We start from the raw sequence: 26563 nt of genomic DNA, 5'->3' as shown, positions 1-26563 counted from the left end.
TTGTTCTGTCACTTGTTACCTGAGAGAAGAGACCAACCCCCACCTGGATACAACTTCCTTTCAGGGAGTTATAGAGAGTGATAAGGTCTCCCTTGAGCCTCCTTTTCTCCAGGTTAAACACCCCCAGCTCCCTCAGCCTCTCCTTACAGGATTTATGCTCCAGATGCTTCACCAGCTCCATTGCCCTTCTCTGGACATGCTCCAGCACCTCAATGTCCTTGCAGTGAAGGGCCCAAAACCGAACACAGGATTGAAGGTCCTTTTCCAATGGGCAGTCTTCCAGTCACTCTGCCCCCAACCTGCAGCACTGCCTGGGGTTGTTGTGACCCAAGGGCAAGACCTGGCACTTGGCCTTCTTGAACCTCATACAATTGGCCTCAGCCCATCAATCCAGCCTGTCCAGATCCCTCTGCAGAGCCTTCCTGCCCTCCAGCAGATCAACACTCCCACCCACCTTGGTGTCATCTGCGAAGTGACAGAGGGTGCACTCAGTTCCCTTGTTCACATCATTGATAAAGATATTAAACAGGACTGGCCCCAGTACTGAGCCCTGGGGACACCACTGGTGACCAACCACCAGCTGGATTTCACTCCATTCACCACCACTCTCTGGGCCTGGACATCTGACCGTTTTTACCCAGTGAAGAGTCCACCTGTCCAAGCCATGAGCAGCCAGTTTCTCCAGGAGAATGCTGTGGGAATTGGTGTCAAAGGCTTTAGTACGGTCCAGGTAGACACACCCACATCCTTTCCCTAATCCACTAAGTGGATCACCTCATCTTAGAAGGAGATCAAGTTGGTCAAGCAGGACCCACCTTTCATGAATCCATGTTGGCTGGGCCTGATCCCCTGGTTGTCCTGCAAGTGCTGTGTGATGTCACTCAAGATGATCTGTTCCATGACCTGCCCCAGCACGGAGGTCAGGCTGACAGGGCTTTAGTTCTCCAGATCCTCCCTCCAGCCCTTCTGGGCTGATGGGTGTCATGTCTGGTGACCTCCAGCCAACTGGGACCCCTCCAGTTATCCAGGACTGCTGGTAAATTATGCAAAGTGCCTCAGTGAGCACTTGAGCCAGCATCCTCAGTACCCTTGGTACTCAAACCCATAGACTTGTGTGTGTCTAAGTGGCAAAGCAGGTCCACTGATCATTTCCCCTTGGATTATGAGAGCTTCATTCTGCTCCCTGTCCCTGTCATCCAGCTCAGGGGGCTGGGTACCTGAGAACAACTGGTCTTACTATTAAAGAATGAGGCAAAGAAGATATTAGGTACCTCAGCCTTGCCCTCAGCCTTTGTTACTATGTCTCCCCTTGTATCCAGGAATGGATGGAGATTCTCCTTAGCCCTTCTTTTGTTGCCAATACATTTCTAAAAACATTTTTTATTGTCTTCTACTGCAGTAGCCAGATTAAGTTCTAGGTGGGCTTTGGCCCTTCTGATTTTCTCCCTGCATAATGTTAACCTGTCCCTGCATAACTTTAACCTCTCCCTGCATAACCTAAAGGATTTAGATGAGCAATGAAAAAACCAATGCACGTTCAAATGCTCAAATTATATCCTAGTTACACCTACATTTACACCTTGGACACAGATTTACCTGAAAATCAGAATAATGGATCTAGTGAATTTAAAGTCTTTTAGGAATGAAATTATATAGAATCCAACTTTTACTAATAAAGGTCAACTCTTAGCTGTAAGTTTCCTCAAAAAGGCACTGAAAGAGCAGTTTTGCTGAGGAATAGTCACCACATACATCCCTAGTGTTTGTAATTCAGCTAATTACAGTGTTCTTAAAACAAACCAAAACAACAGCCCTAAGAAAAAGAAATCTGTCCACAGAACAGAGAGGTGGTTTGCGCAACTCTGACCATCTACATATTGTGGCAACATTTACATATTACAAAAATATACAAAAATATACAACTCTGTTTACAGTTTGTCAACTCCTATAATACATATTCAAAGCCAGCAGTAAAAATCTACCTGACAAGAAATGACTCTCACTGGGGAAGGCTGTTCTGGTGAGAGGAGGGTGCTGTAGTGGTACCTCCCTTCGTATGCTTTTTTCAATTCTACTTTTTTACTATCAGTACTATCCCCCAAGTAGTGCCTAATAAACAGTTTCAGATTGGAGATTTTAGGAGTCCAGAAATCCTTCAAATCACTAAACTATGAACACAGATTTTTCCCTTATCTGCAGCCTTACTCTGAAAAGTAAAAAGATACGATAGGATTTCATGAAAAAGAAATGTATTTATTCCCAAAATACCATGACAAGGGATGTAACACGTTTAAAACTTAATTACAGTGTGAGGCCTATAAAACACAACCCCTATTTAGCAGTAAGTCAGAGCCATCACCTTTGATGCTCATTTTCCCCGTTCCTCTGGAAGCAAGGGGGCTAACAGGATTCTGACTAAAGACAGGAAAACAAAAATATGCAAAGAATTCTCTTTAATAAGAAAACAGAAAGCAGGAGTAAACCTTCAGATTTTAGACTGGCACTCAAGAACAATATGAGAGCATACAGAGCGGCCTCTGAAGAACCTTTTCTCTTTAGCAAACCAAACCATAATTTCATGCAATTTACTCATCTCTGACTGGAAGGGTGATGCATATCATGTCTGGGAACACTTCTAATAACTGCCAAGGAAGCTTCACAAACTCATTCTGCAGCAGCCCTTTCTGTTAGTGAAGCTCACTGTTCTGAAATCCACACAGCTACTGACTGAAATCTTTTTTTTTCTTACTTTATATAAACCCAAGTCAATGTGTGCTTATGTAGAAAGGTTGCCTAAGAATTTTGAGCTATGTTCAAAATGATAAATTTTAGGAATAATCAAAAAATCTGACAAGTTGTCAGCAACCATGCCTTTGTCAGAAATTTTCTACTATATCAGTTCAACTGTAAGCAGAATTGGATCAATTAATACATAAACATGCTGATAACAGGGAAATGCAAAAAAGTTAAAATTCATTAAATTCTGTGACAGATATCTATTCCTTCTGATCTTGATAATAAAAAAATAAAAAGAAATAAAATGAAGTATAACTTCATAGCTATACTTAAATAGTACAACTGCTTAAATTGTGCCCTAAAAGCCATCCGAGAAAATAGGGTCAACACTTTATTCTTTCAGAAGTTTCATAATGCTTCTTCTGATGTTACCTTGACTTCTATTATTTTCTGACTAAAAAAAAAAGCAACTAATAATTGTAATTTTTAAAAAGCAATTTTAATTTCAATTGTTGAAAATTAGTTGTACTAATTTCATGTCTCCATGTAAATATTTCGTAGCAATGTTAAATATTAGTTGCTACTAGAAGAACCAGGAAGACACATGCAAAAGGTGTATCTTGTAATGGCACTATTCTGCATAAAATGAATGCTAAAAATTAATTTGGGTGAATTTGTATTATCTTTTTAACACATATGAATACAGCAGAAAACACGATAAAACAGACAATAAGACACAAGATAAACTTACCATTTGTATTTCTTCAGGTGACAGCTCATCTTCTCCTTTGCCATCCCCCCATAATCCAAGGTTACTTTGGGCATCAAGCAGATTCCTGTCTGTAAAAGAACCACCAAACACCTGAGACAATACAGGGCACTGAATAGTAAAGTGGAAATAACTTTTCAGCCATGTTAGACTGCTGATGAAATTGTTGTATCTCCTGTGTCAGTAACTGAGATTCACCCTACATTTACAGCATGAAATTACGTTGATAACCTTTAACATCCAAACTGGGCCAAAAGCCTACGTGCATGTTTAATTTTATGAACTACAAGGAGTCGCACTGACATACTGACAATGAAAGATGTAAAACAACTCACAATGCACGAAGAGTTTTTAGGGCACAAAATACTGTGGCAGTTGTCTTTCAGCAGACAAAACCACACAATTTTCAAAATAACAGTCTATATGCAAACTATTATCTTCCAATGAGACTTGACAGTACCACCAGCTACTCATTCCAAAAACTAAAACCAGAATTTCAAAGATAATTTGTGCAAAGTTCACAGGACAAACTCTATCTCCTCATGCCACTCAAACTTCCTGTTACAGCTCAAATCCCACACCACACTGTGCAAGGGGTCTTCCTGCATATAACAGGAATCAGCTCCAATCCCACAAATTAACCACTACACATCAAAGCTGCTTCATATATTTGAGTAGTACTTCCCCTTTGATTAAAGCTAATCATCTGCATAAATCTTTGCAGGAGTCGGGCATAAAAGATCTTGAACGGCTATTTCTGGGATATTCCCTTCTGGAAGATTTAATTTTAGGCTTAATTATATACTTCTGATTATAGACAAAGAAGTTAGAATGGGGAAGAAAAGAAACTATGCTAGAGGAATCCACTGTTTCTGAAGCTTTTTTAGCATCAGTGTTTAAAAACCTCAAAATAAGATTGCAGCTTTGAGAAGGCCTCTGTTCTCTCCACTGGCTGTGACATTTTTACAAAACTCAGAGATTTGCACCACCTCACAATGGATCAACGCTGAACTTGCTTGGATTTACCAGATGCAGGTTGCAAATTAAAATACAGAAAGATTTAGCTTTTACTTTTTCATAAATTCAGGCTTCCTATTTATCCCAGTAAATTTTTTCAGGCATTTATGATTATTTTAATTTATTTTGTTATAACCTTCTAAACCTGTTTTTTTTTTCAATTGCATATGGAGCACTGATGCATCAACATTCAGATACTAACTTGTCTTGAGAAGCCTCTGAAAGGAGTAGGCCTATTTATAAACACATATATGAAAACAGTTCTTAGGAGAAATTTTCCCTTTTATCCTTCACAACAGTATTTGTGAAAACTCTTGAAAAATAAATATCATAAAAGAGTATTGTTGTGTATGTCTCCTTTAAAAATTTTTTTTTTTGGCTTCCTAACAACCAAACCAGGATGCACAAACAATGGCAGTGTTACAAATGAGGGATGTGGATAAGGAATATAATAAATTTAAAAAAAAGAAAAAAAAAATCATTTCTTTCTTTTGAGTAATAAGAAATAAAGCCAAGTATATCTTTAAAGATTTTTAGAAAGTATTTGACTCCATTTCTTTCTGTGGGGTATTATCAGTATTTCAAGTCTATTTCACAGAAACACAAAACTAATTTGTTTAGGTAATCAATATATTTATATTTTATCAAAATTACAAGAAATTATTTACTGTATTCTAACAAAATAAGGTAATTAGTTTATGGAGAAAAAAAAAAAAGATATGTTCCTGTTTTATCCCAGAGGAACCAATTACTTTCAGGCACTCTCAGCACTGTTAAAAAAACAGCACCTGTATCCAATGTGATTGCTAATAAGCAAATATACTTATGGTAAGAGGCAAGCAAGAAACACGTATCTCCCCCTTGGGTTCTTCCTGTCACTGTGGTACATTTTGGGCTCTCTGCAGCTTTCAAAGAGCTGACAATAATGCTTTTCTGCAACTCAACCAGCAAAAGCCAAACTACATTTCTGATTCAGAAGGAGAAGCAGTTAACTCATGACGAAGATACAAAATAATCATCAAATCCTCTGAACCCTTTTCCATGCTGAAAGGAGACAGCTGCTAAGCTTGTGGACCACTTCAAAAGCTACTCATTATTTACATTTATTTCCATAAACTGTCAAATTTGTAATATGCAAATAAATACTGTCAGCATATAAAAGCAATCTCCAGAGAGACTATTTTCCTACCATGAGGCATGTCCACTATAATTCTAATGTAAACAGGTGCTTTGCCTTGAAACAAAAGTAACCACATTTTGTTTTGGTTTCTGCCAAAAAAACCCAGACACAACCCAAGTTGTGCTTTAGCACGCCAAGACATTCAGCTGTTCACCAGTGTTCAAATTATGGACAGGACCACAAGCTTTTCTCAGAAGTATCTTTACAGAGAGATTTAACACAAGGGACTCAGGCATGCTGATGATGGCTAATTCATAAAAACAAATTATCACCATTCTCTAAACCATCAGCATCCTGGATATGAAAGAGTTCACTTTTAATGTGATCATTTCTCCAGTTTTTTAAAAATTTGAAAAGTTACTTGGAAAAAAAATAAAAATCAAAGGCTGTAAGATTCAAACTGAGCTTCTGGTTTCCTAGTCATCTTGTTCATGTTATTTTCACGCTTCGACAACCACCTACCACTAAAGTCACAAGGCTGATTTCTATAAGCAGCAGCAACCAGCACTTATCCTTATGTGAGGAATCACAGGCTGTGTGCATTTACAAACTGTTTCAGACAGATTTGTTTTGATATACAAGTTCCATAATTTTCTAGTTTAGTCAGCAATCCCTCATAAGGACTCCATCAGCATCACTTGTGTGGCAGGACCCCTACTTTCTCATAAAAATTAAAGCATAAATTCATAAAAGTGAAAACTGAAGTAATCAAAATTAACACGTTATAAACAAAGCTGCATTTCTATTTATTGCAGTGGTTTGCTGTGTCCAAGGCAACCAAAGAACAGTATTTTCCATGGTGTGGTGCAGATTTTTGGAGCTAAAAATTGTGATGACACTATGTGGTGGGAGTGCACACTTCCAGAGATTGCGGGGGCATTCGGTGACAAGGAAAGAGCACAGGGCAATGAAGATGCTACTATGCTGCTGCTTCTCTGGTGGCACCAGCTCACAGCTGCAAAACACTGATAACGTGTTAAGGTGAAACTCGTCTATGTGCCTGTGTGCTGCATCACTTAGGACAGACTATAAAAAGGTAGTAACCGCTAGAAACGGCACATAATCAAAAGCTGCACTTCTTACAATAAATTCAGCGTCAGGGGCTGATAGGGCTGCAGAAGTACAAACTGGTTAGCAAGATAAGCAATGACACATCAGAAAATGTTCACACGCTGCGCGATAATTCAGTATTAGAGTCTTCATCCAGAAGTGGAGTACCCACTTCACATGAATCCACCCTCTGTATGGCCCTGGAGTCAGTCTCACAATATGCTTCTCAAAAGCCTGATCAGCTCAAGGAAGATTCAAATCACAGCAATTGGCCCTTCTAACAAGAAGGAAGTACTATTGACCAGACAGGCCTTGCCACAAAAAGTAGAATATAACTACATTTTATTCTTACCTTTACTTTCCTCAGCAGAAAGTTTTTCTTCAGAATCATCTAAAGGATTTAATGAAGATTTTTCAGGGGATAGGGGTGATTTGGACACATTGGTCTGCTCAGGTTCAAGTCTGGACCTAGAAGAACAAGAGCCTATAATTTAACTGATACTACACAAAAAAAAATAATTCTCTAAAATGAGAACCACAGGTTACTAAATCCAATATTTTAACTCTTGCAAACCTCACAGTAAAGATATTCCAGCCAAGATACAAAATGTACTTAGCAACTTTCACTGAAATATTATTACAAAGGCAAAGAAAGCACGAAGAGTATTCCTGCACAAAACACACCACATGCTCAGAGTTGAGGAGAATATTGAAGGCTAGAGCATAAAAATATAGACACTTTATTAAACTTCCTTTCAAAGTGTCAGCGTATTAAAATATTTATTTTTTTAAAAAACCCCCAACATTTTGGTCATACTGAAAAATTCTTTTTAGTAGCACGGCCAACACCACTACTTTATTTTTTCAAGTGATAACAGTAATTTTACTTTATATTTTCAATTATCATAAGGGAAAAGTAAGAAAATACAACAGAATTAGCTTTTTTTATACTACAGCTAAGTCCCCATTATGTAATTTTAATACAAAGGCAATGCAAGACATGAGAAGCGCATTCTATGATTATATTCTAAGTACTTGTCAAGTATGTTTCAGCGTGGCACCAAAAAAAATTGAAAATCAGTGGCAACATATTTTTTTCCAGTAAATTTCTGTGATTTATTGTTGTCTACAATGAATTCTATAACTGCTACACAGCAGATAGTTAAATGCTTAACAGTTATGCCGCTGGAGAAGGTAAAGAACGAAAAAAACAAAAAGCAATGGGCTGAATCACCTGCTGTGCCAACTTCATCACTTCCTCCCCTCACAAATATAATCAACAGCTAATCTCATTATGATCTGCAGTTCTCCCCTGTGCCTAACAGAAGATGATGCATTTTGTGTTCCTTTCCTTCTCTGCATTGTGTCTAAATTCTAACCCATAATTAGAAAATTCTACAAAACCCGGAATATAATGCATTAGTCATCCCTGAGTGACTGTTATTTAACAAGAAAAAAACAGTAGCAGGGAACCTTTCTTAGTTATAAAACCTCTGAAAGTACTGGGCTTTTGGTAATTTTACAAAAAAGAACTCTTCTCTCATCTCCTCCCTCTCAAGTCTCAGATTTGCCTAATAATAAGGAAAAAAAATACTTATCTAGATGTCTATGCAGTTCAAATAATAGTTTTGAGACTAATAATATTAAACACCAATTCCCCAGCTAACAAAACTATCAGCTTGATTTTAATAATTGCATACATAATTCACAAAATATTCTAATGGGAAAAGAAATTTACAATTGAAATAAAATATAATCTTGAATACCAATAAACACAAAAATTGAAAATCACAACCAAGTACCTTCGCAGGAAAAAAAATGCTTATGTTTCTATTTCTCAGCTTTTCTTTACAGGGAACTAGTCCTAACTGGCAGAACTTTTTAATCAAAAAATATGAGTTAATACATAAAGACAACTTCTGTAAAAAAAATCGTATTACTCAGGCAATTTGTTGAAGAGCTTAGGATGGTTATCAGTATGAAAGGAAACATGATGAAATATATTCCTACCGCAAACCTTTCAGTATTGTCTGATACATACATATTTTAAATTGACTAAACTGCAGGAAAGAAGAGCTGCACTAGAATTAATTTACTTTTAAAGAAATGCATTCTTTTATTGTTTGTTGTCCTTACTTTGCACAGTATGCTAAATGTATTTCAACTAAAAATTAACAAAGTGCCTGGGATGCACTGTTTAAAGAATGCCTAGTTCTTTTAAGTGAAGGTACACTCCTCATCACATAAAGCATCAGCTGAAATGCTTGGGGAAATCACAGATTAACAATACTATTTTTCTTTAAGTTATAATAAAGATTGGGTTATGCACTGTGATTTATTTAAATTGAATTTTAATTTAAATGACAATTTGGCCATTATATCACATCTGCAATGCATACAGACTCTACCTGGTCAACATCAGTTTTCCAGTTCTTACATCCATAAAGACAGGTAAAGAGGTACATCATGTTTCTACTTGCCACGAACATCTGTCATCTCAAGTAGCATTTACTAACAAAACAGTCACTTGCTTTAGCAGAAAGACAGGGGCTTAAAAAAAAAAAAGGCAAAAAAAAGCCAGAAAGAAACAGAACAGGAGAGAAAAGTGATCATCTCTTGTACCTAAACAGACAGTACCCTAAATGGCATATCTTTGAGACATCCTATCTCTGAGACATATTACCAGTGCAGCATTTTCTTGTAAATAATTTTGTTCAGAATATTACTTAATGGGACACATAAAAATATTTTGGTGCACTTGTAGAAGTCAGATAGGTTTATTAACCCACATTTTACTGATTTGGTTCTTTAATCCTTTGCCTACATGAGAAGTACAGCACTATATTGGCACTCTGTAAAAGAGCCCTGGAATGCACCTGCTGACAGCAGATGCTCATGCAACCACAGATTTCCATTAAAACAATTCCCTTAGAATCTAGCCATGAATAAAAGTTTTGTTAAATGTCCTAAAAGCAAAAGGTACAGTTCACTATTTTCGACACTACTCACAGTCTCTTCTTATCTATCACTCGCTTAACTCGGATGGCTCTTTGTTCAGAATACAGCTTGCACACTCCTGTTCAAGAAAGCAATAAACAAAATTTCAGGTTAGAAGAGCAAGATTCCTTTCTTGGAAAATGCAATCATCCATTTTTAACCATGCAATAAATACGAAGTACTTTTTAAGTAATCTTCAATGAAGTCCAAGACAGCAGTTCTGTGCTCCTTTACCTGAGCAGACAGGACACCCCTGTGTGCTGAAATACAAAAGAAAGATATAAGACAATCTTGTAACTTCTTACTGAATTCCAAAACAGTTTGCACTTTCAGTTGATATGAAAGTTGTATGCTCAAAAGCCTATTTTAAATATAGCTATAGTCAAATATAGGTTCTCTAAAACAGCAAGTCATTACAAGAAATCAAAAACTAAAGCCAGCTAGTGTCTTACAGTATTTTTATATACACCAAGGAGTCAATTAAATTTCTACACAGGAACAGGTGTCATCTAGCTAAGCACAGCAACACAGATCTAGAGATTTAACTTGCTTAAAATATCGAATTTCTTCAATTCCCCAGAGTATAAACTATGTGGAATTATTTGGGATTTATTGTGTCAAACATCCTTTTAATTCACATATATTGATATTTCTTATTTTATACTATGTAGTTCCCATGCATGCCTGACTTTCAATGATTCTGAATAATATTACAACTATGTTTGGATAGCGTTTCACAGCTGATGAAAATCTTTAGTGTATTTACAAAAGACAGAGATACAGCAAGCCAACTTGAAAATGGCCAAACAGAAATTCTCTCTACAACTTCCACAGGATAGCGTAGTAGAGATATGATCTCGGATTCAAATTGTCAAAAATGCTGTTGATTTACCAGAATTCCGTTAAAGTTATTTAATTATCTCAAACTTGGAAATCTTATACCTGTAATACCTTACAGGTGGACAAGTTAGAAAGAGACAACCATTGAATTTACAGAGCTTTTGTTCAGGCCACAGTGATGAATTACTACTCAAGTTGTAAATATTTAAGACTCTTTTTTACACTTGTATTTGAACAAACAAATAAAATTCTATGCTCTGGCCTCTCTTTCCACTAACATTTAAGAAAATGAAGTACAGTACTAAACAGGCAACGGGACTACAAAGATGTAAACAAAAAGGCAATGAGACTTCACTAATCTCTTTCTAAAAGTGTTTCGGATTCACCATGCAATATTCAGCATTACATTAGCCTCTATCAATAACTGAGAAAAACCACGTAAGAGCTGCTTAGTTTACCTTCTGTTCTCAGCTGATGAATGGCATCAGCACACGTTCTCATAAACACCTGAGCATCTTGATCTATCTGATCACGCTCCGTATCCGTCATCCTCCCATACTCAGACATAATATGGCTGAGAAAAAAGACAAACCTGTCACTTACAAAATCCCCAACATAAAATCCATGAGTACACATCTTAGACCTTCTTCCCAGCCACCATCTTCACACAAACTTTTCTAGAACATGGATTTTCATGGAAAAAGGAGTATAAAGTACAATAAATATCCCTGACAAAAATGCCACTTCTAGCAAAAAAACTTTTTTTTTTTAAACACTCTTACTAGTAAAATATATAAGAAAGCATCTTATATAATGATATAAGAAAAAATATATAAGAAAGCATTGTACATAATCAAATACCGAGCAGATAAGGAGAAAATACTACTAGAAAATATATCATTGCCCTCAGCACTTATTTCAGTGAAGTGTATTTCAATTCTAAAAATATAAAAAGAATTAAGGTAATGGAATAGCTCAAATACTGAAAGAAGTACAAAAAAAAAGGAACTTATTTTAGTTAAATATATTTTCATTATCCTAAATACAGAGCTTCATTTTTAAAGTAGCTGTACTATGAAATCTGTGAATTCAAAACAGACTAAGCATATTGGAAAATAATGCAAATTTTTAATATCAAGTTGAATGTAATATTCATTAAAACCTGTTCCCATTGTTTATTTCTATTTTAGATTATACATAATGCATTTAGTATTTTCTAATGGTATTAATATATCTTTTCTTACTAAATTAATAAAAATAGAGGCCTGTGCTTAAAATATTAACAGACTGTAGGTAACCACCAGAAAAGCATACTTTATGAAGGTATTTAACAGAGTTTCCACAGCCATAGGTGACAGGATGATAAAACTTTGCTACAGCAGCTTATCCTATGTTCATCTTGAGTTTCCTGATGATACAGTGATCACAGCCTATTATATCTTCTTTTTAAAAAACCAGAAAGAAAGCCTTATATGCACATTTGAATTTACTATTTTTATATGTGAACATTTCCTCATGCATAATGCAATGATATTAACGCAGCAATACAAGTAAAAAGAAAGGATCTTCAATTTGCAAAAGTAGCCTGATTCCCTTAGAGATCTCTTACACACTTCACTGCAATAATGCCAATAATGTCTGCTGCAGTCCCTGCTACAGGAATGCCCACAACCAGTTCACACAACCCCACCTCACCAACTCTCATCATATACAAACACATCAGTTCCTTCCTGCATCGTCAATGTACTGTGAGCATGGGTCTCCCACACCTCTTCCACAAAGTTTTAAATGTGTACTCTAATGTCCTTGAGTACTATACCAAAATGTCTTAATTCCCATCCCATATAACTGGCTGCACGTCAAAAATCAGTACATAGTTCATCTGGCTTAAAAATTAGTTTCTGCTTACTGGCCAGCTAGTACACAAGCACAGATTAGCAAGCAAAGAGTAAGACAAACTAATTAGAAGTAATATTCTATATTTCACGTTTATTTCCAACACTGCCATGCATTTGGGATCTAAGTATCAGGGCTTTTTTCTCCCTACGGTTAAAACTATTCTAAATGTCATAAAATTAATTTTTAATACTTACAGAAAACCAGCCATATATAGTGTTTCCATTTATCTTTTACTAGCTGAATTGTTCCCCTTTGGTCAGGACTGACAGGTTTCATAAATTTGCAGCAGAATCCCTGTCCCAGCTGTAATTAGTGATTTCTAACATATAACTCTAATTTGCAGTTCCTGAGAAAGCAAATTCTGAATGATGAAAGATTTGAAATTGCCTGATTTTAGAAAAATCTAATAGAGGGGCTTTTCCCAACCTTGCTGAGATGACATATTGGCAGTTAAAAACAGAACATAACTCATATTGTTAAATGTATATTTAGACAGACCTCTCCCATACTCCCTTTGCACAGCTTGTACAGATGACTCTTTTTGTTACTAGTCTGTGGCATAAGCAAGTTCTTAGCATATGTAAAGCCAGAAAATGCATTCCTACATCCACCTCTACACAGGCCCAGACAGAAGGGGACCATTAAGTTCATCTGGTATGGATGGCATAATGTATAACATCCTTCAGTGAGCTCTGTCCACAGAGTTACTTGAGCATGTTAGGGCACACAGATTCAGCTGGAAAATGAACTTGGAGTCACAGCCTGGTGATGGCCCCCTGATGCAGCAAAAAAACTACACTCCTCTATTTCAAATTGCAATTATAAATTCTGGCTGGTCTGCTACTGAACAGGGTATATAAAGTTCTTGTCTTTACGTCTGTGTTCTTGTAGTCTGCCCAACTCTGTGGTATTTGCAGAGTTATATGCTTTCCATACACTTTTTAACATTACAGGGTAAAATAAAGATTACAAAATGCAAACCAGAATTTTCTCTGAAATCAGACTTAGAAATACATATGAAAAAACCTGCCTCAGGCACACTTCATTTTCTACTAGCAGTAAAAACTACCACTAGTGTGGTACATTTACTAGTGGTAGTGATATGCTGAGGATAACTGCAAGAGCTTTATCATTGGGAAGCAAGCTGTTAAGTTACTTTTCCTAGTTGCTAATACAAAACTAGGGTAGATCTTAAACAGGAGTTTCACTGCTTCAAAGCTAGCAAAACACAGCTTAACCCAGTAAAAAAGAAACAGAATATTTTTCCTTTTATAACTGCTTACAGCTTACACAGCGTTTGGTACCAGCGCTTTTGAACATGAGCTGGTCAAGCAACTCAGAGGCAAGGATACCTGAAACCCAACCTCCTTGGGAAGGCAAGAATGGAGTCACACAATCATAAGCCATTATGCCAAAACACATCCACTAGTATTAACAGGGAACTGAAGTTCCCATTGCACTCCCTAGTAAATCTGCATGTGGAGATTATACTGAAAATTCACTTAATTATCATCCTCCATCCTTACCGGAAAATGAACTGTTCATTAAAATAAAACAGGCCAAAATAAAACAAAACCACATCAAAACATCAGACAAAAAACAATTGAACAGAAAAAAAAATCCAGCTGTGTCTTGTATGTCAGAGATACAAATACTCGCTGAGAAGTGCAGTGGCAGTATTGCAGCAATGGACTGATCCATCACTAAATCAAGAAAGGCCAAACAAACCAGGTTTTTCAGAAACAATCAGAATCAGTAGCCAAGACACACACTAGCTAATGCATGCAGAAAAAGAAGGGAGAAAGGAGGAAACTAAATTCCTCTGGATTTTTATCCTAATTAATACGAGAAAACTTCATAAGAAACCTGGGCTGGAAGGCAACTTGGTTTATTTGTAATTTTTAAGACAGTGGGTGAAGAGTAAAATGAAGACAGTGAACATCAAGTAGGCAAACTTCATTAGTCTAGAAAAATGAGTAGGTTAGATTGGACAAAGAATGGAAACCTAAAAAGGTACCGAAAAGAATTCATATGAACTAGTAGTTCTCATATAAAAATTACATTATGGTAGTTTGCAATTTTGCCCTTGATGAAAAGGAAGAGTAGGCAATACAATGAGAGATGAACTGAGCTACTTTGTGAGCTCTTCACTGAGCTCAAACAGAAAAAGCAGAATACAGAAAGTGCAAATGAGTTCTGATTGCTACTGACACATCTAAAGGAATACAGCATGTAGGGACACATCAGAAAAGGTCAAGTGCATGATTACAACTCACAACTGGTAACAGATGCCAGTGATAACAAGAGATTGCTGTGCAAACATTACTATTAGAAACACTTAAGAATGTGATTTTGGCTTGTTACTCAGCAGAGAAATAAAATTATACACAGAGTATGAATAAATGCGAGATGTTTTGGGTTTTTTGCATTAACTTTCATCACTAAGATCACTTAAAAGCTGCAGATATTATTCCCTTTAGCTTACTGCTTCTAAATCACCTGGGCCCAATTTAGTACCTCTCTCATTTTGAATAGATCATAGTTCTTTGTTGATATTTTCATCAACAATAACAAGTGTCAGACAATATATGAACAACAGACTGCTGAGTAAATGAGTGTACAAGAGAGAGAGCTATGGGAATGAGGTCATAGCACAAGTGTACCTGAAGGTGCAGTGGCTCCTGGAATAATGCTGAAGGTGTTGATATATCCCTCCTATTTGTGTGACAAAGGTGTGCTCTTGAATGGAACTAACCAACTTCCAAAAAAGCCCAGGGTTTTTGCACATTCATACAGTGGTCAGAAACATGAGACCATGTCCTGGAATAAAATAGGAAATGCATCAAATGAAAGGATGTATCCTCACTTCCAAGAACTAGGAGAGACTAAGCAAATGAGAGGTTGATGAAAAGATGAAGTTTAGCAACTATCTTAAAAAAAAAATCTCTTAAAGGAAAAAAAAAAGCAGAGGACTTACAGACCACTCAGCCTAGAAAAAGGTAAGAATAAATAAGTAACATTTAAGCACTTACGAAAGAACAAAAAGATCACCAGTAGCCAAGATCATATCAGGACTATGCCATAGGCAGTGTAATTTACTGTTGGGATGCAGTAACAGGTCTTATGGATGGATGACAAGCAATCACTGTTATATTTTTTAGTATGGCTTTTGTTACCATCTCACATAACATTCTCATAAGCTACTAGTGAATAAATGAGTTAGAAGAAACAAGCACCATATGAATCTGAAACTAAAAAGTTGAACTTGGGAGTAGTTGTACACCAAAACAGTAGGACGCACTGAGTTGTGTTCCACAGGATTTTGTCCTGAATCTGATGCTATTTAATATTTCCATTAACAATTCAGAATGGAACACATGCTTACTAAAACTGCAGAGGCATAAAGTTAAGCAAATTAAAACTGTATCAAGAGAACAGGACTTCAATTCAAAACAATACTGCCAAACTGGAGAAATGACATGAAGAATTCCAGTAAGGAATGCTCAGAGGCTCTTTGCTGCAGCAGGAACAATTATCTAAACCCACAGAGTAGGGAAGAGTACTTCAGAAAGTCATCTGGGATCATATTAGATCATAAACCAAACATAACAACAACATGTTGTTGCATAAAAAGTCATCATTACAATGGGATGCATAAATACAGTATAATGAAAAGCAATCTTTCTGCTATCCTTACGTCTTCACCACCTCACTGCAACGCTAACTGGGACAGGAATGGAGAGGAAAAAGTACAATCAAACAAAGAGAACACATATGAAACCCAATATACTGAAATTGGAGAGACTGAGAAAAACCCAAAAGTAAGTTCATGTAAAAAAATTATTCTAGTAGCATGGATAAGGAAAAAGGAAAAAGAAGAGTGAGGATATGAAATCTCACTTAAAGAAATATTTAAAGGCAAACAAAGCACTACTAATTCTCTTTTTGGATGTTTCAGCCATGCTCCTTCCAGCTTATTTTGCTGGCAAAGCACAAGGGAGAAGAGCTGATGGAGGTGTTATGTCAGCTTTGGGAATTACTTTCTGCTGGTGCATAAAATATTTTCTCCTTACTAATTCAATATAGACAACAAATCAAGAAGAAAAACTTGATTTTCCTCCAACAATGTATTACAAAACAGAGAGAAGCAATAAGCAGAAAAAAAATCAGTTCTAAAATATTGATACCCACTCTTTTTAGTAGACGTTTCCCCCACCTACCATTTGCAGACACTACCTTGCAAATATATAAAGAAATGCTCCTCATAAGTATTCAAGTACATGGTTGTACAATCTTAGTTGCAAATACAGCAGACATTTTAAAACTTCTTCCCTTTGGGCATCTAGCATGTTTTAGATTGCTTGACTTCCTATTTAACAAAGCTTTGTGCATTTTCATTTACTGCCTTTTTCCATCTAAATGCTGTCTGATGTAAATCCAAGGTAAAAGCTTGTCTACTCAAATGACAAAACATTCCGCAACAACCTATGTAAAATATATTTTTCTAATTCTGTGTGGAAGCCTCAGTTACTGGAACAGGCAGTACAGGCAAACCTGAATTAGCATTTTCAGTTTTGTAATATTGCTGAGAAATTCCAGAGTGCTACTGTGAAAAAATACTATTTCTGAAATGTGATATATTAATTTAGTGCAATTAAAAAAGAAAATATAAATAATTTGAAAATAATTCCCTGGAGAACAGGAAAAGAAAGTCTCTACAGAGTCTCCAGGAAGAAAGTCTCTACAGATCATCTACATGTTTTCTATCAGTATAACAAACAAAGTCTTGTTTCTTGTAAAAATACGATTAAGTCTAGACAAGAAAGCAGCCTGGAGTCAGCACAGGAGTCAGTAAAACAGTATTTTTAGAGTCCTTTAATGGCTGCTTCTTTTCTTTTATTGTTAAAGACATGGAAACACTCTCCATGAAACATTGTGTAAGCATTCAATGATTCTCTATTAGCAGCAAATGAGGTTACTGATTTATTGCCTTCAGATAGATAAATGCTTAGATAGATAAATACTAGGGTAGGAGGTATAATTACTGGGCACCAACGTTATTTTTTAAGACAGATAATTTGTTCAGAATTTTTTCGAAGTATATTATTTGCAACTGAAATGTTCAAACACTTAATTGCACAGAAAGACCACAGAAGCACGTAATGAAGACACATCAGAAGCCACTCATCCAGCCTTTCCCATGGAAAAAGTATCACTTCTATTCAGAAGCCATCTACACCACACTGATTGGCCACAGAAGTATCTCTGCAGTTGCAAAACACCATAAATTAGATGTCTAATAATTCCAGATGGGAAGCTCTTCTCTCAAACATTTTCCTTTTACATATGAGGTATTCTGTGATCAGAATTTGGAATTCTCTCAATTCTTTCCAAAGTCTGATTAAAAGAGTAGGAATCTTTAAACTGTCCAAACCTTGAAAGAGCCTTCAGAGAAACTGGAGGCTTTGGAGGAGTCCTGAAAACCATTTCAAATTCCCAAGTGTTAGTGCACTAGTTCCTCAAACTATATTTTAACACAAATATACAAACTGTCTTGGTGGTTCAATGACAAAAGCATGAAGGAGCTGATGATGAAAGGAAGGCACAAGTTGTTCACAGATGAAACATCAGACAAGTTACCAAAGACTGAAGACAGGATCTCATGGAGCACAGTGTAAAAAGCAATGTAGGGATGTGTTACAGCAAATGGACTGAGGGAAAGAATACAGAGAATGTGTAGCAGTCAATACACTAAAAATGGGAAGGTAAAAACTATCCTCATCTAAAAGCAGTGAAAACCTACATGTAAGAGAAAGCAAGTAAATCCTGATAAACAGAAGATAAATGTGCAGTGGCCTGTAAGCCAGCAAGCTTAGATCACTGCATCAATAGTTTCATGTGCTTTGTCATTTACATATTTTGTAAATAATAGTCAAATCAAGAAGAAAGAAGGTGAAAAAGCAATCTTGAGGGTTTTTTGGTTCAATTTAGGTATTTCAATTAAATATTTAAAGTTTGATAAAATGGGTCAGGGCCTTGCATTCAAATAACCCTTCCTCCAGTTGACTTTCATTGCTAAAAATTTTCCTCTAAAAATGAATTAGAGACATCCCCTCTATAGCAGGATATTTTATGTATGCCAAAAATAAAAACTCTATTATAATTTATAGTCTGCAACAGCAAGGTCAAAGAAGCAACCAAGAACCTGGATGTAGTACATTATGAGGAAGTTTTAAAAAGCACACAATAATTCAACTTGGTAATTCAAAAGCTGAATTTCACCAACTCATTGTGCTAGTTGGACAAACAAATAGCAGGACTGACAAAATACAGAGTAGTCAAATTTCAAGAACAAAATTAAATCTCCTATGTAAGTTTCAGGACAGCCTTTTAATATTAAATTGTTCAAATATTGTCCCCGTTATGTAAGTATTGAAAAGTTATTGAAACTGCTTTTGAATGAGGCATTTGCTAAGACTGTCAGACTGACAGCATGGATGCTGTGATGCTCTTTGCACCCACAAAGTAGAACAGCATAAACAATCTAGTATGTAATTTGACAGTATTACCTATTTTAAGTTTGACCATTAAGGACAGGATCAACTGCAATCACAGATGAGATCTGCAGGATTATTTATGGTTTAATAAAGGAAATGACACTTCTTTCCTCTCCTTAATGAATACCCTAAGGTGGGGTGTATGTGTGTGAACAACACTGAGAATTACCATGATAACTTGTTACAATAGAGTTTACAAAAAGAATATTAAAAACTTTTAGAAATCAAAATAACTTCGACAAATTTTTAGTCCTCTAATCACTTTCATTTTATGCACAGTACTGTTAATACAAACAGTACCCAAAGTTTAACTGCCTCTGACTGCTCTTACTGCAGTTATTTGCAGTTTCTCAACCTCTGCATTCACACTAAGTTTTCACAGAGTAAACCCAGTTATTTCAGTATTAAATAGCTAGCTCCACCTAGTGTTGTTCATGACCTATTCCAACAGGCATTGAAAAGCAGGGAGCCAGTCATAACACATAACTGTACAGTTACTTTTGCTTGCTGCTTTGGAAAAGCAGTCCCTCTTCCACCTCACACACGGAATTGACACCCCCAAGCTTCATTTTCACCAACTACGAATAGTTCTCATGGCCTCCCACTTATAAAACATGCCATCTTCTCTTACTGGTTTCATTTTTGAACCAACAAAATACAGCTTTTAATAATCTTGGGGAGACAAAAAAAGGGTGCCAGAAGTCTTCTAGCAACTCACTTAGCAACACATTTTGATTCCATTAATTGGGCAGTATTGCTATTGCTGTGACAGACCCTTTCAGGTCCAGAAGTTGTTTCTTAGAAAGACTGTTCCTCCAATATGGACTGAGCCTAAGGAACAGCAGATGGCTCATCTGTTCTATTGTCTTCTCCTGGGGAATGGATATCTGTCTGGATACCACTTCTATTTGCTATCTGTGAAGCTTTCAACCCAAGATGCATTTAGGTTGCATTTTCTCTACTTTGATTGAAGGACAAGCTCAGCTTTAGTCAGGGTTGTGGCAGAATTGGAATGCAGACAGGGCTGACTCACTAAGTTTGCATGTAACAAAGTTCCATTAAAAAGCAAGTTCTACATTTCTCAAATGAAACTATTACTTGTACTAAAATTCACCAAAATACAAGTTGCAGTAACATTTAGCTCTTAGGATAACTTGATTTAGTATCTGCAGACCACAAGATGCTATTTTTTTCTTACTAACACGAACCTGTAAACTTGTATTTTAATCTTCTAAGAATCCCACTACTAAAGCTGTCAGCAGTAAGCAGATACAGCAGTTTAGAATGTTTCCTAATGGCTGAAGAGAATCAAAACTTTCTTCACACAGGAATAACTAGCAGAGATGAAGCCTACTGCTTTTGTCACTCACGGAAAAACAAATCTTGTGCTGCTGTCCCCTGACACAGTATCCTCACTGGTGTCCTCCATCTGGAATTTGTATTCCAGAGTCTGAAGAGTTTGCATCATTCTCCTCCAGGACCTGCCGAGGCTACTGACTGCACACTTTGTGTAGGTTTAGTGTCACAGGTGAAAGGGAAAACTGGATCACTGAATCTGGTACCCTGCTGTCTCAGGAACCCCATCTGAAACTTACTCTGCAGGTCCTTAAAAGTTGTGGGACTCAGAATTCTGGGTTTTGTTTTGGATCTCACTCCTAAGAGCCAGAAATAATTTTCAAACTCTGAGTCTCATTTTATTCAGGCACACTGTCTTCTTGTGACAGCATTATTCCTCATCTTACAGTAGCTTACAGTAAGCCAATTGATACACTCTGTCTTGGTTTTTGTCATTATGCCTATAGGTTTTTAAGCTGTTCATTTTATAAATCTTTAGATAAACAAATAAATCTATTTAAACACAATGCACACTTACCTATAAGCATTAATGTAGTCCTTTCTGTGTTGTAGAAGAAAATCTTTCAGCTTTCCAATATGAGAAATCTAAATGAATAAAAATCATAATTAAAATTTCAGTCAGGTAACTAATTATTTTATGTTTGAAGTTCAGTATTCCACATTTCAAACATGAATTTGTAAAATTATTTATTCTGTAATTAAATGGAATAATAAAATTTACTCTTTTATACTAGAATTTTCACATTTTCCAAGCAGTCAATACACAAAAATAATCTAAAAAAGATGTGCTGTATGAAGGTTTAGCTCAGATTAAAAATAGTAATAAATACATGTCTTCTCTCCAAAAAGAATAAACCAAACACTAAATATAACTACGATATCAAATATTAAAATATTAAATATTATAAAATAGTATCTAAATTGTCAATCCAGAATTTAATGTACAATTTGGAAATAAATTAATTTTGGAAGACTAAACTCTTTACTGATGAGCTATAACCTAAATATTCAAGTTATTAGAACTTGTAGGCCAAAGGTGTTGTCCCTCTCCTTTCTATTTTTGCCATAATACAGTGACCAGTTTGTGCCCAAACTGAAGGAGCATCTCTATCATCTCCTAATCATTAGTAAGTTTTGCCAAAGCATACATCCCAATCAAATTTCTACTTCTGGGTTTCCACCTCACTGTGGGTAACTTTTACTACAAATCACTTCACTTTCTTTATTAAGAAATCTTTACAAAGATCCTTCGGAAAGATGAAAGAAAAGAAAAATCTGAATAATTTTTGCATACTTTAGTCTGATTTAAAAGATTTCGTGTAGCATAAGATGCTGCTTATTTTGGAAAATGGAGGAACTACAGAAATGCAGCTTAATTTGTCAGAGAAATGAGATGACTACCAGTATTCTGGTATATACCAGTATGACTTCCCTGGCAGGTTCTTGAAGACGACATGATGGGAAGATGGGAGAAGGGAGGAGAATTTTATACATTAATGGTATATATTTTCAGAGGGATCCAGGGGGAATCTTTTTAAAGCATATTTTTAAATATTCATTAATAATTCAGTGTAAAAGAAGCATACAGGGAATTTCACAAAACAAAAGCTGGTTTAGTTTACAAATGCAATAAACATGGTTTACTCCACGCATCTGGGAAAAAGCATCAGAAGCTGTTCAACTCTTAAAATCCTATTTTCATGCAAATGGTCCTTGTAATTAAACAAACAAAAAACCACAGAGAAGGAACACAGAATAGTTTGGATAAATAGAAGATTAATTCCTCCAATTATTTTTCTTTCAAAAGATCAGCAGCTTTTTGAAAAAGAGGAAAAAAATTAGTTATTTGAGTTAGTTAGTGATTTGTACAACTCAAAATAAATGTTTCTATGTGCAAATAAAGATGTATCCATCTCCCTACTATTATTTGCTCTGTTTCATTTTCACTATAACTCATCATACTGGATAACAATTTCCCCAGTTTCCATGTTTAAAGTTTTCTGTGTGAATAACAGCTCTGGGAATTTCATCCCATTCACAGCAAACTGAGTTCTGCCAGTACTCCAGCAGATCCAAAGTTTCCTACATGCATTAGCACCATCATACACAACAAAAAGGGAAATACTGCAGTCACTGCAAGTCCAATGAGGCGCACAAAGTAAGCTAAACCATCCTACAGATGTTCCTTCTCATTGCCACTTGATCTCATTACTTGTACAGTAATCTCTTCCTCAGCTCAGACTTGGTATGTCATCAAATTTGCTGAATAGGTAAATTAAGCTTGACTATGAAAGCAAAACATTTAAAACAACCATACAGTGTTTCAGTGGAACAATAATACTTAATAGACAGAAAGGAAGTAGTACAGAAAACAAAACAGAAATGTAAAACAAGAAACATGTTCAAAACATTTACATCAATATGCAAACAAATGCTAAACTAGAAAACAGATTAGTAAAATTTTGTAAGCAATAAATCTTAATATTACTGCAATAGCTACAATTTAGGAGTGATTAACAAGCAGAAAGAATCAGAATGACAAGCAAGAACACTGTCTTACAGTAATTAATTCATCTAGTCACAAAGAGCATTCTATTTAGGCTAAAATTGTCATCGTGTGTTTGAATTGCACTGACCCCACTTTGCCTCTCCTCCATTTGTAAAGCTATTTTCATGAATTTAGAATGACACCATTATGCCCATACTCACACCAAGCTCTTAGTTCCCAAGATTTGCATCAGAAGTGAGACTTCTTGTTCTACTTTCCGTGAAATTCTAACAGCATCTTCTGCGATCCTGCACTGCTGATATTTCTCTTTTGCCTCTTTTTACAGTGTACTACTGGAATAGCTTTGAATTCAGTTTGTCATTACCACATCAACAAAATGAAGCAATTTTTATGAAAAAGGAGGTCTCACTAGCATTAATGTGGATTTTATCCAAATAAAAAGATGGGGTTTTTTTGCATGATGCTCAATCTCCTACAGTCGCAAAATATCACTGATTATACAGATATAAATTTTGGAGATATCTCCAGGGTCATCGAGCTGCGATTATTCTGGGGTTATCAGAGGCACACCATACACTCTTTACAAAGTTATCAAGCTCCAGCCTAAAGGTAATAAAGGCTTCTCCCCGTTACAACTGAATGGTTTTATTAGAATCCTACTATTGGTATTACAAATAAGGACGTCTAATTTCCAGGTTTACTGATTTTATTCATCTGTTCTTGCTTCAAAACAGTCCTCTCCCTTAAGAGCTCTGATTCCCTGTATGTGTTTGACTTTATTGTCAATAACTATCTTTCTCTAACTTCCATACCCAAGACAACTGACTCCAATCTTTTAGTTTCTTCTCAAGAAACAGTTCTGAAGTTGCCTAACCCACAGCTTTCCTTTGCATTTGTTCCAGTTTGTATCCATCCCTTTCCAATGCAGATAATTAGAAGGCATTCACTGGCATTAGTTACTTCGTAACTCAGCTGGAAATAGCTTTTCTTCCACCATTTCCATTTATGATGTTCAAGCTTATTCTTTGTTTAGGTCTTCAAATACATGCTTAGTCCTGAATTTCTTTCTTCTCCTCACAATTCCAAGACCCCAAAGTCATTCAGTACTTGCTGTAAGGTATCACTTCTCCCTCTCCTTCCTCTCAGCATTCCCTCATCAGTAAATTTTACCAGTCTGTCTTACTGTGGGACTGATTTTTAAACTCATCTTGCTCTTGTTTTAGGGAATGCAAAAAATAATTCCCCTATTAACCTCTCTTCAGTCCAACACTTCTTTTACTGTAGAAGAATTGCTGCTGCTAATTCATCTCATTCCATTAGTATTTCCTCTGGTAATCTCCTCTAGACTTACTGCTGGCACTTTAGCAGACACTTTACCGTCAGACTTCAGGTCATTTTAACAAAGGAAAAGCAGATTTTCTTAAAGCATCAAGTTGGTTGGACACATTCTATTTTTAGTAAGACAGCAAATTATACTTCATTGTATCTTGTTTCCTATTTGTCTTTTTCCCCTTAAAATATTTTCTGAATCCTGGACCACTTCTGAGTCAGGTCCTGCTGATGTCATTATCAGTTTCCCTTTGCTGACCTAATCGAAGGCATTAAATTAACTTCCCTCTGACCGAAGGGTACCATTTATTACCATAAAAATACCTGACATGAGAACCTGGTATTTCTCAAATCAGCTGTGGTTGAACTCAATCCAAAGACTACCTGATAACCACAATTTGGCTGCATTAAAGTTCTGGGATTTTCCAATTTCCAATTCCATGCTCTGGTTCCCAGTACATATATGGCTTTTATCCTGCTGGTCCATAGCTTTTTCCTTAATAATTTAGTCTTGAGTCCATGCTTAAACTATTTTTGATCTATACTCCAGTTGCATGACAAATCCACCTTTTTTTGCTAATTCTCTTTTTATTAAAATAGCTAAAGAATACTTTAACTTTCAGAGGGTTTTAATACTATTAGATAACTTCGTGAATTTGGCCGAACCTGACCTTATTACAAAGTCTGCTCTTTTGTGACAGTTTTCTTGGCCAGTCTCTCTTTCTCTCCCTGATTTTCACTGCCTCTGGGATAATTTTTTGTTCTCTTCTCTAATTGATCTTTCAAGTAGATCTAGACAAATTTTAAATCCCACTTGCAGTTCAGCACATCCATTTTTTGTCACTCCATTTACCCACCCATCATAACTGCAACTTCCTATTTGCTGTACACGAATGTTTTCAAAATATTTATACCACTAGCTGACACACCCATCAAAAGGATAGATAACAGCAATTTGAAGAAGCAGCACAAACACATTTCAGTACTGGCCTCTTGTCATGCCTCTCATTCTTTGCATCTCAAAAATAGCTTTCTTCTTTTCTGAAAGTCTGGAGCCAAGAAAAGCCTCTCCTTCAACCCTGAAATAAAGAAATTATTTCCCTTTTTTCCCCTGAAGGGATAGGAGGGCTTAGAGAAAGGCCCTTCGTAGTTGCAGCATTCTTGCATTAAGACTAAACTTACCTTAGAGGGAAGAACACTACTGAATTTCCAGATAACTGACATTTTTATGAGAATCAGGGGAATAAAAGACTTTTCCTCACAATACTGCCAGCACCAGTTATATCTTTACAGCAACAGATCTTCTTGAGCTTCTGTTCACTATCAGAATATGGCAGGTTACATTCCTTCTGACAATGAAGACCAGTTAGAAAACTCCAGACTCTCCCTCTTCCCATTCCCACTGGCACTCCCCTCGAGGGTCAGTATCACACCCCAAAACATTGAAATTACTTTTTTAAAATTACTGTTCCAGAAATGGGGCTTACAGTGCTTGAACTCAAAGAGAAAGAATTGGTTTCTTTCATTTCAGCTCCACAAATACCTGTATCACCAGAAGGGAGAGCAGAAGCTGAACAGCACCAGTAGGAAAATTCCTACAAGATGCATCTGCCATGTATGAGGGTATATTTAACTACAACTTACAAAATTCAACGTGATAACCTCCTAAGATCAGGTAATGAACCTGGAAATTCCAGGTGTTATTTAACAACTCCCAAGTGTAGTTTTGATCATGAAAACCCAATTGATTCTCTACAGTGAAGCAGTAGCAGGTTTCCACTTTGTGGCAACAAAAGCCTCAGCATCGTGCAAGTGAAAACCACTATAAATTCACAGTAAAGCCTGTAATATGACATTTTAAAAGTTACTTTAGGTTCCAGTTCGTAAACTATCTCTTTAATACATATATCAGTGTTTTGTTGCCGCTATAGATTTTTTTAAGCAACTCCTATGAAAACATAAAAGCAAATATTGCATCTAAGGCAGGTCTGGCACAAAAGGAAGCCTTGAATGGCTGCCATCTGCTACCACAGGTGGCATGCACAGCTCTATTTATACTTGGGGCCTGCGCTAGAAATGGTAGATATTCCTCTATTTAGAGATTTTTTTAACGATTTCAGAGCAGGCTGTGTTATTAAATAAGATGAGAAACAGGAAAGCATTCCTTCCAAAGCAGCATCTTGAGGAGACGCACAGACTTAAGAATGAAGCCGCTGACTACGCTTCCCTCAGTCTCTTAGCAATACATACAGCATTTCTCTCCACTCCCAACAAAGAATTGATCACTCATGAAACAGTAGGTTCCAATTTGCATACGCTTAACC

General features: G+C 36.3%; 1 protein-coding gene across 1 annotated transcript in view; it reads right to left on the bottom strand.

The window, feature by feature from the left end:
* STX18 (syntaxin 18) overlaps positions 1-26563 on the bottom strand; it is a 61264-nt gene that overhangs the window by 5960 nt on the left and 28741 nt on the right. Inside the window, exons 2-7 of the mRNA XM_027643051.1 lie at positions 20919-20986; positions 11048-11163; positions 9932-10009; positions 9762-9828; positions 7105-7220; positions 3488-3576 (exon numbers count right to left, since the gene is read on the bottom strand). Coding sequence (XP_027498852.1) covers positions 3488-3576; positions 7105-7220; positions 9762-9828; positions 9932-10009; positions 11048-11163; positions 20919-20986 — 534 coding nt within the window. The remainder of the gene's footprint in view (positions 1-3487; positions 3577-7104; positions 7221-9761; positions 9829-9931; positions 10010-11047; positions 11164-20918; positions 20987-26563) is intronic.

This window comes from Corapipo altera, unplaced genomic scaffold (assembly GCF_003945725.1).
Source record: "Corapipo altera isolate COAL_440 unplaced genomic scaffold, ASM394572v1 22, whole genome shotgun sequence".
NCBI classification, from domain to species: Eukaryota; Metazoa; Chordata; class Aves; order Passeriformes; family Pipridae; genus Corapipo; species Corapipo altera.
Note: the sequence above shows the minus strand (reverse complement) of the source record. Positions and strands in the feature narration are given on the sequence as shown.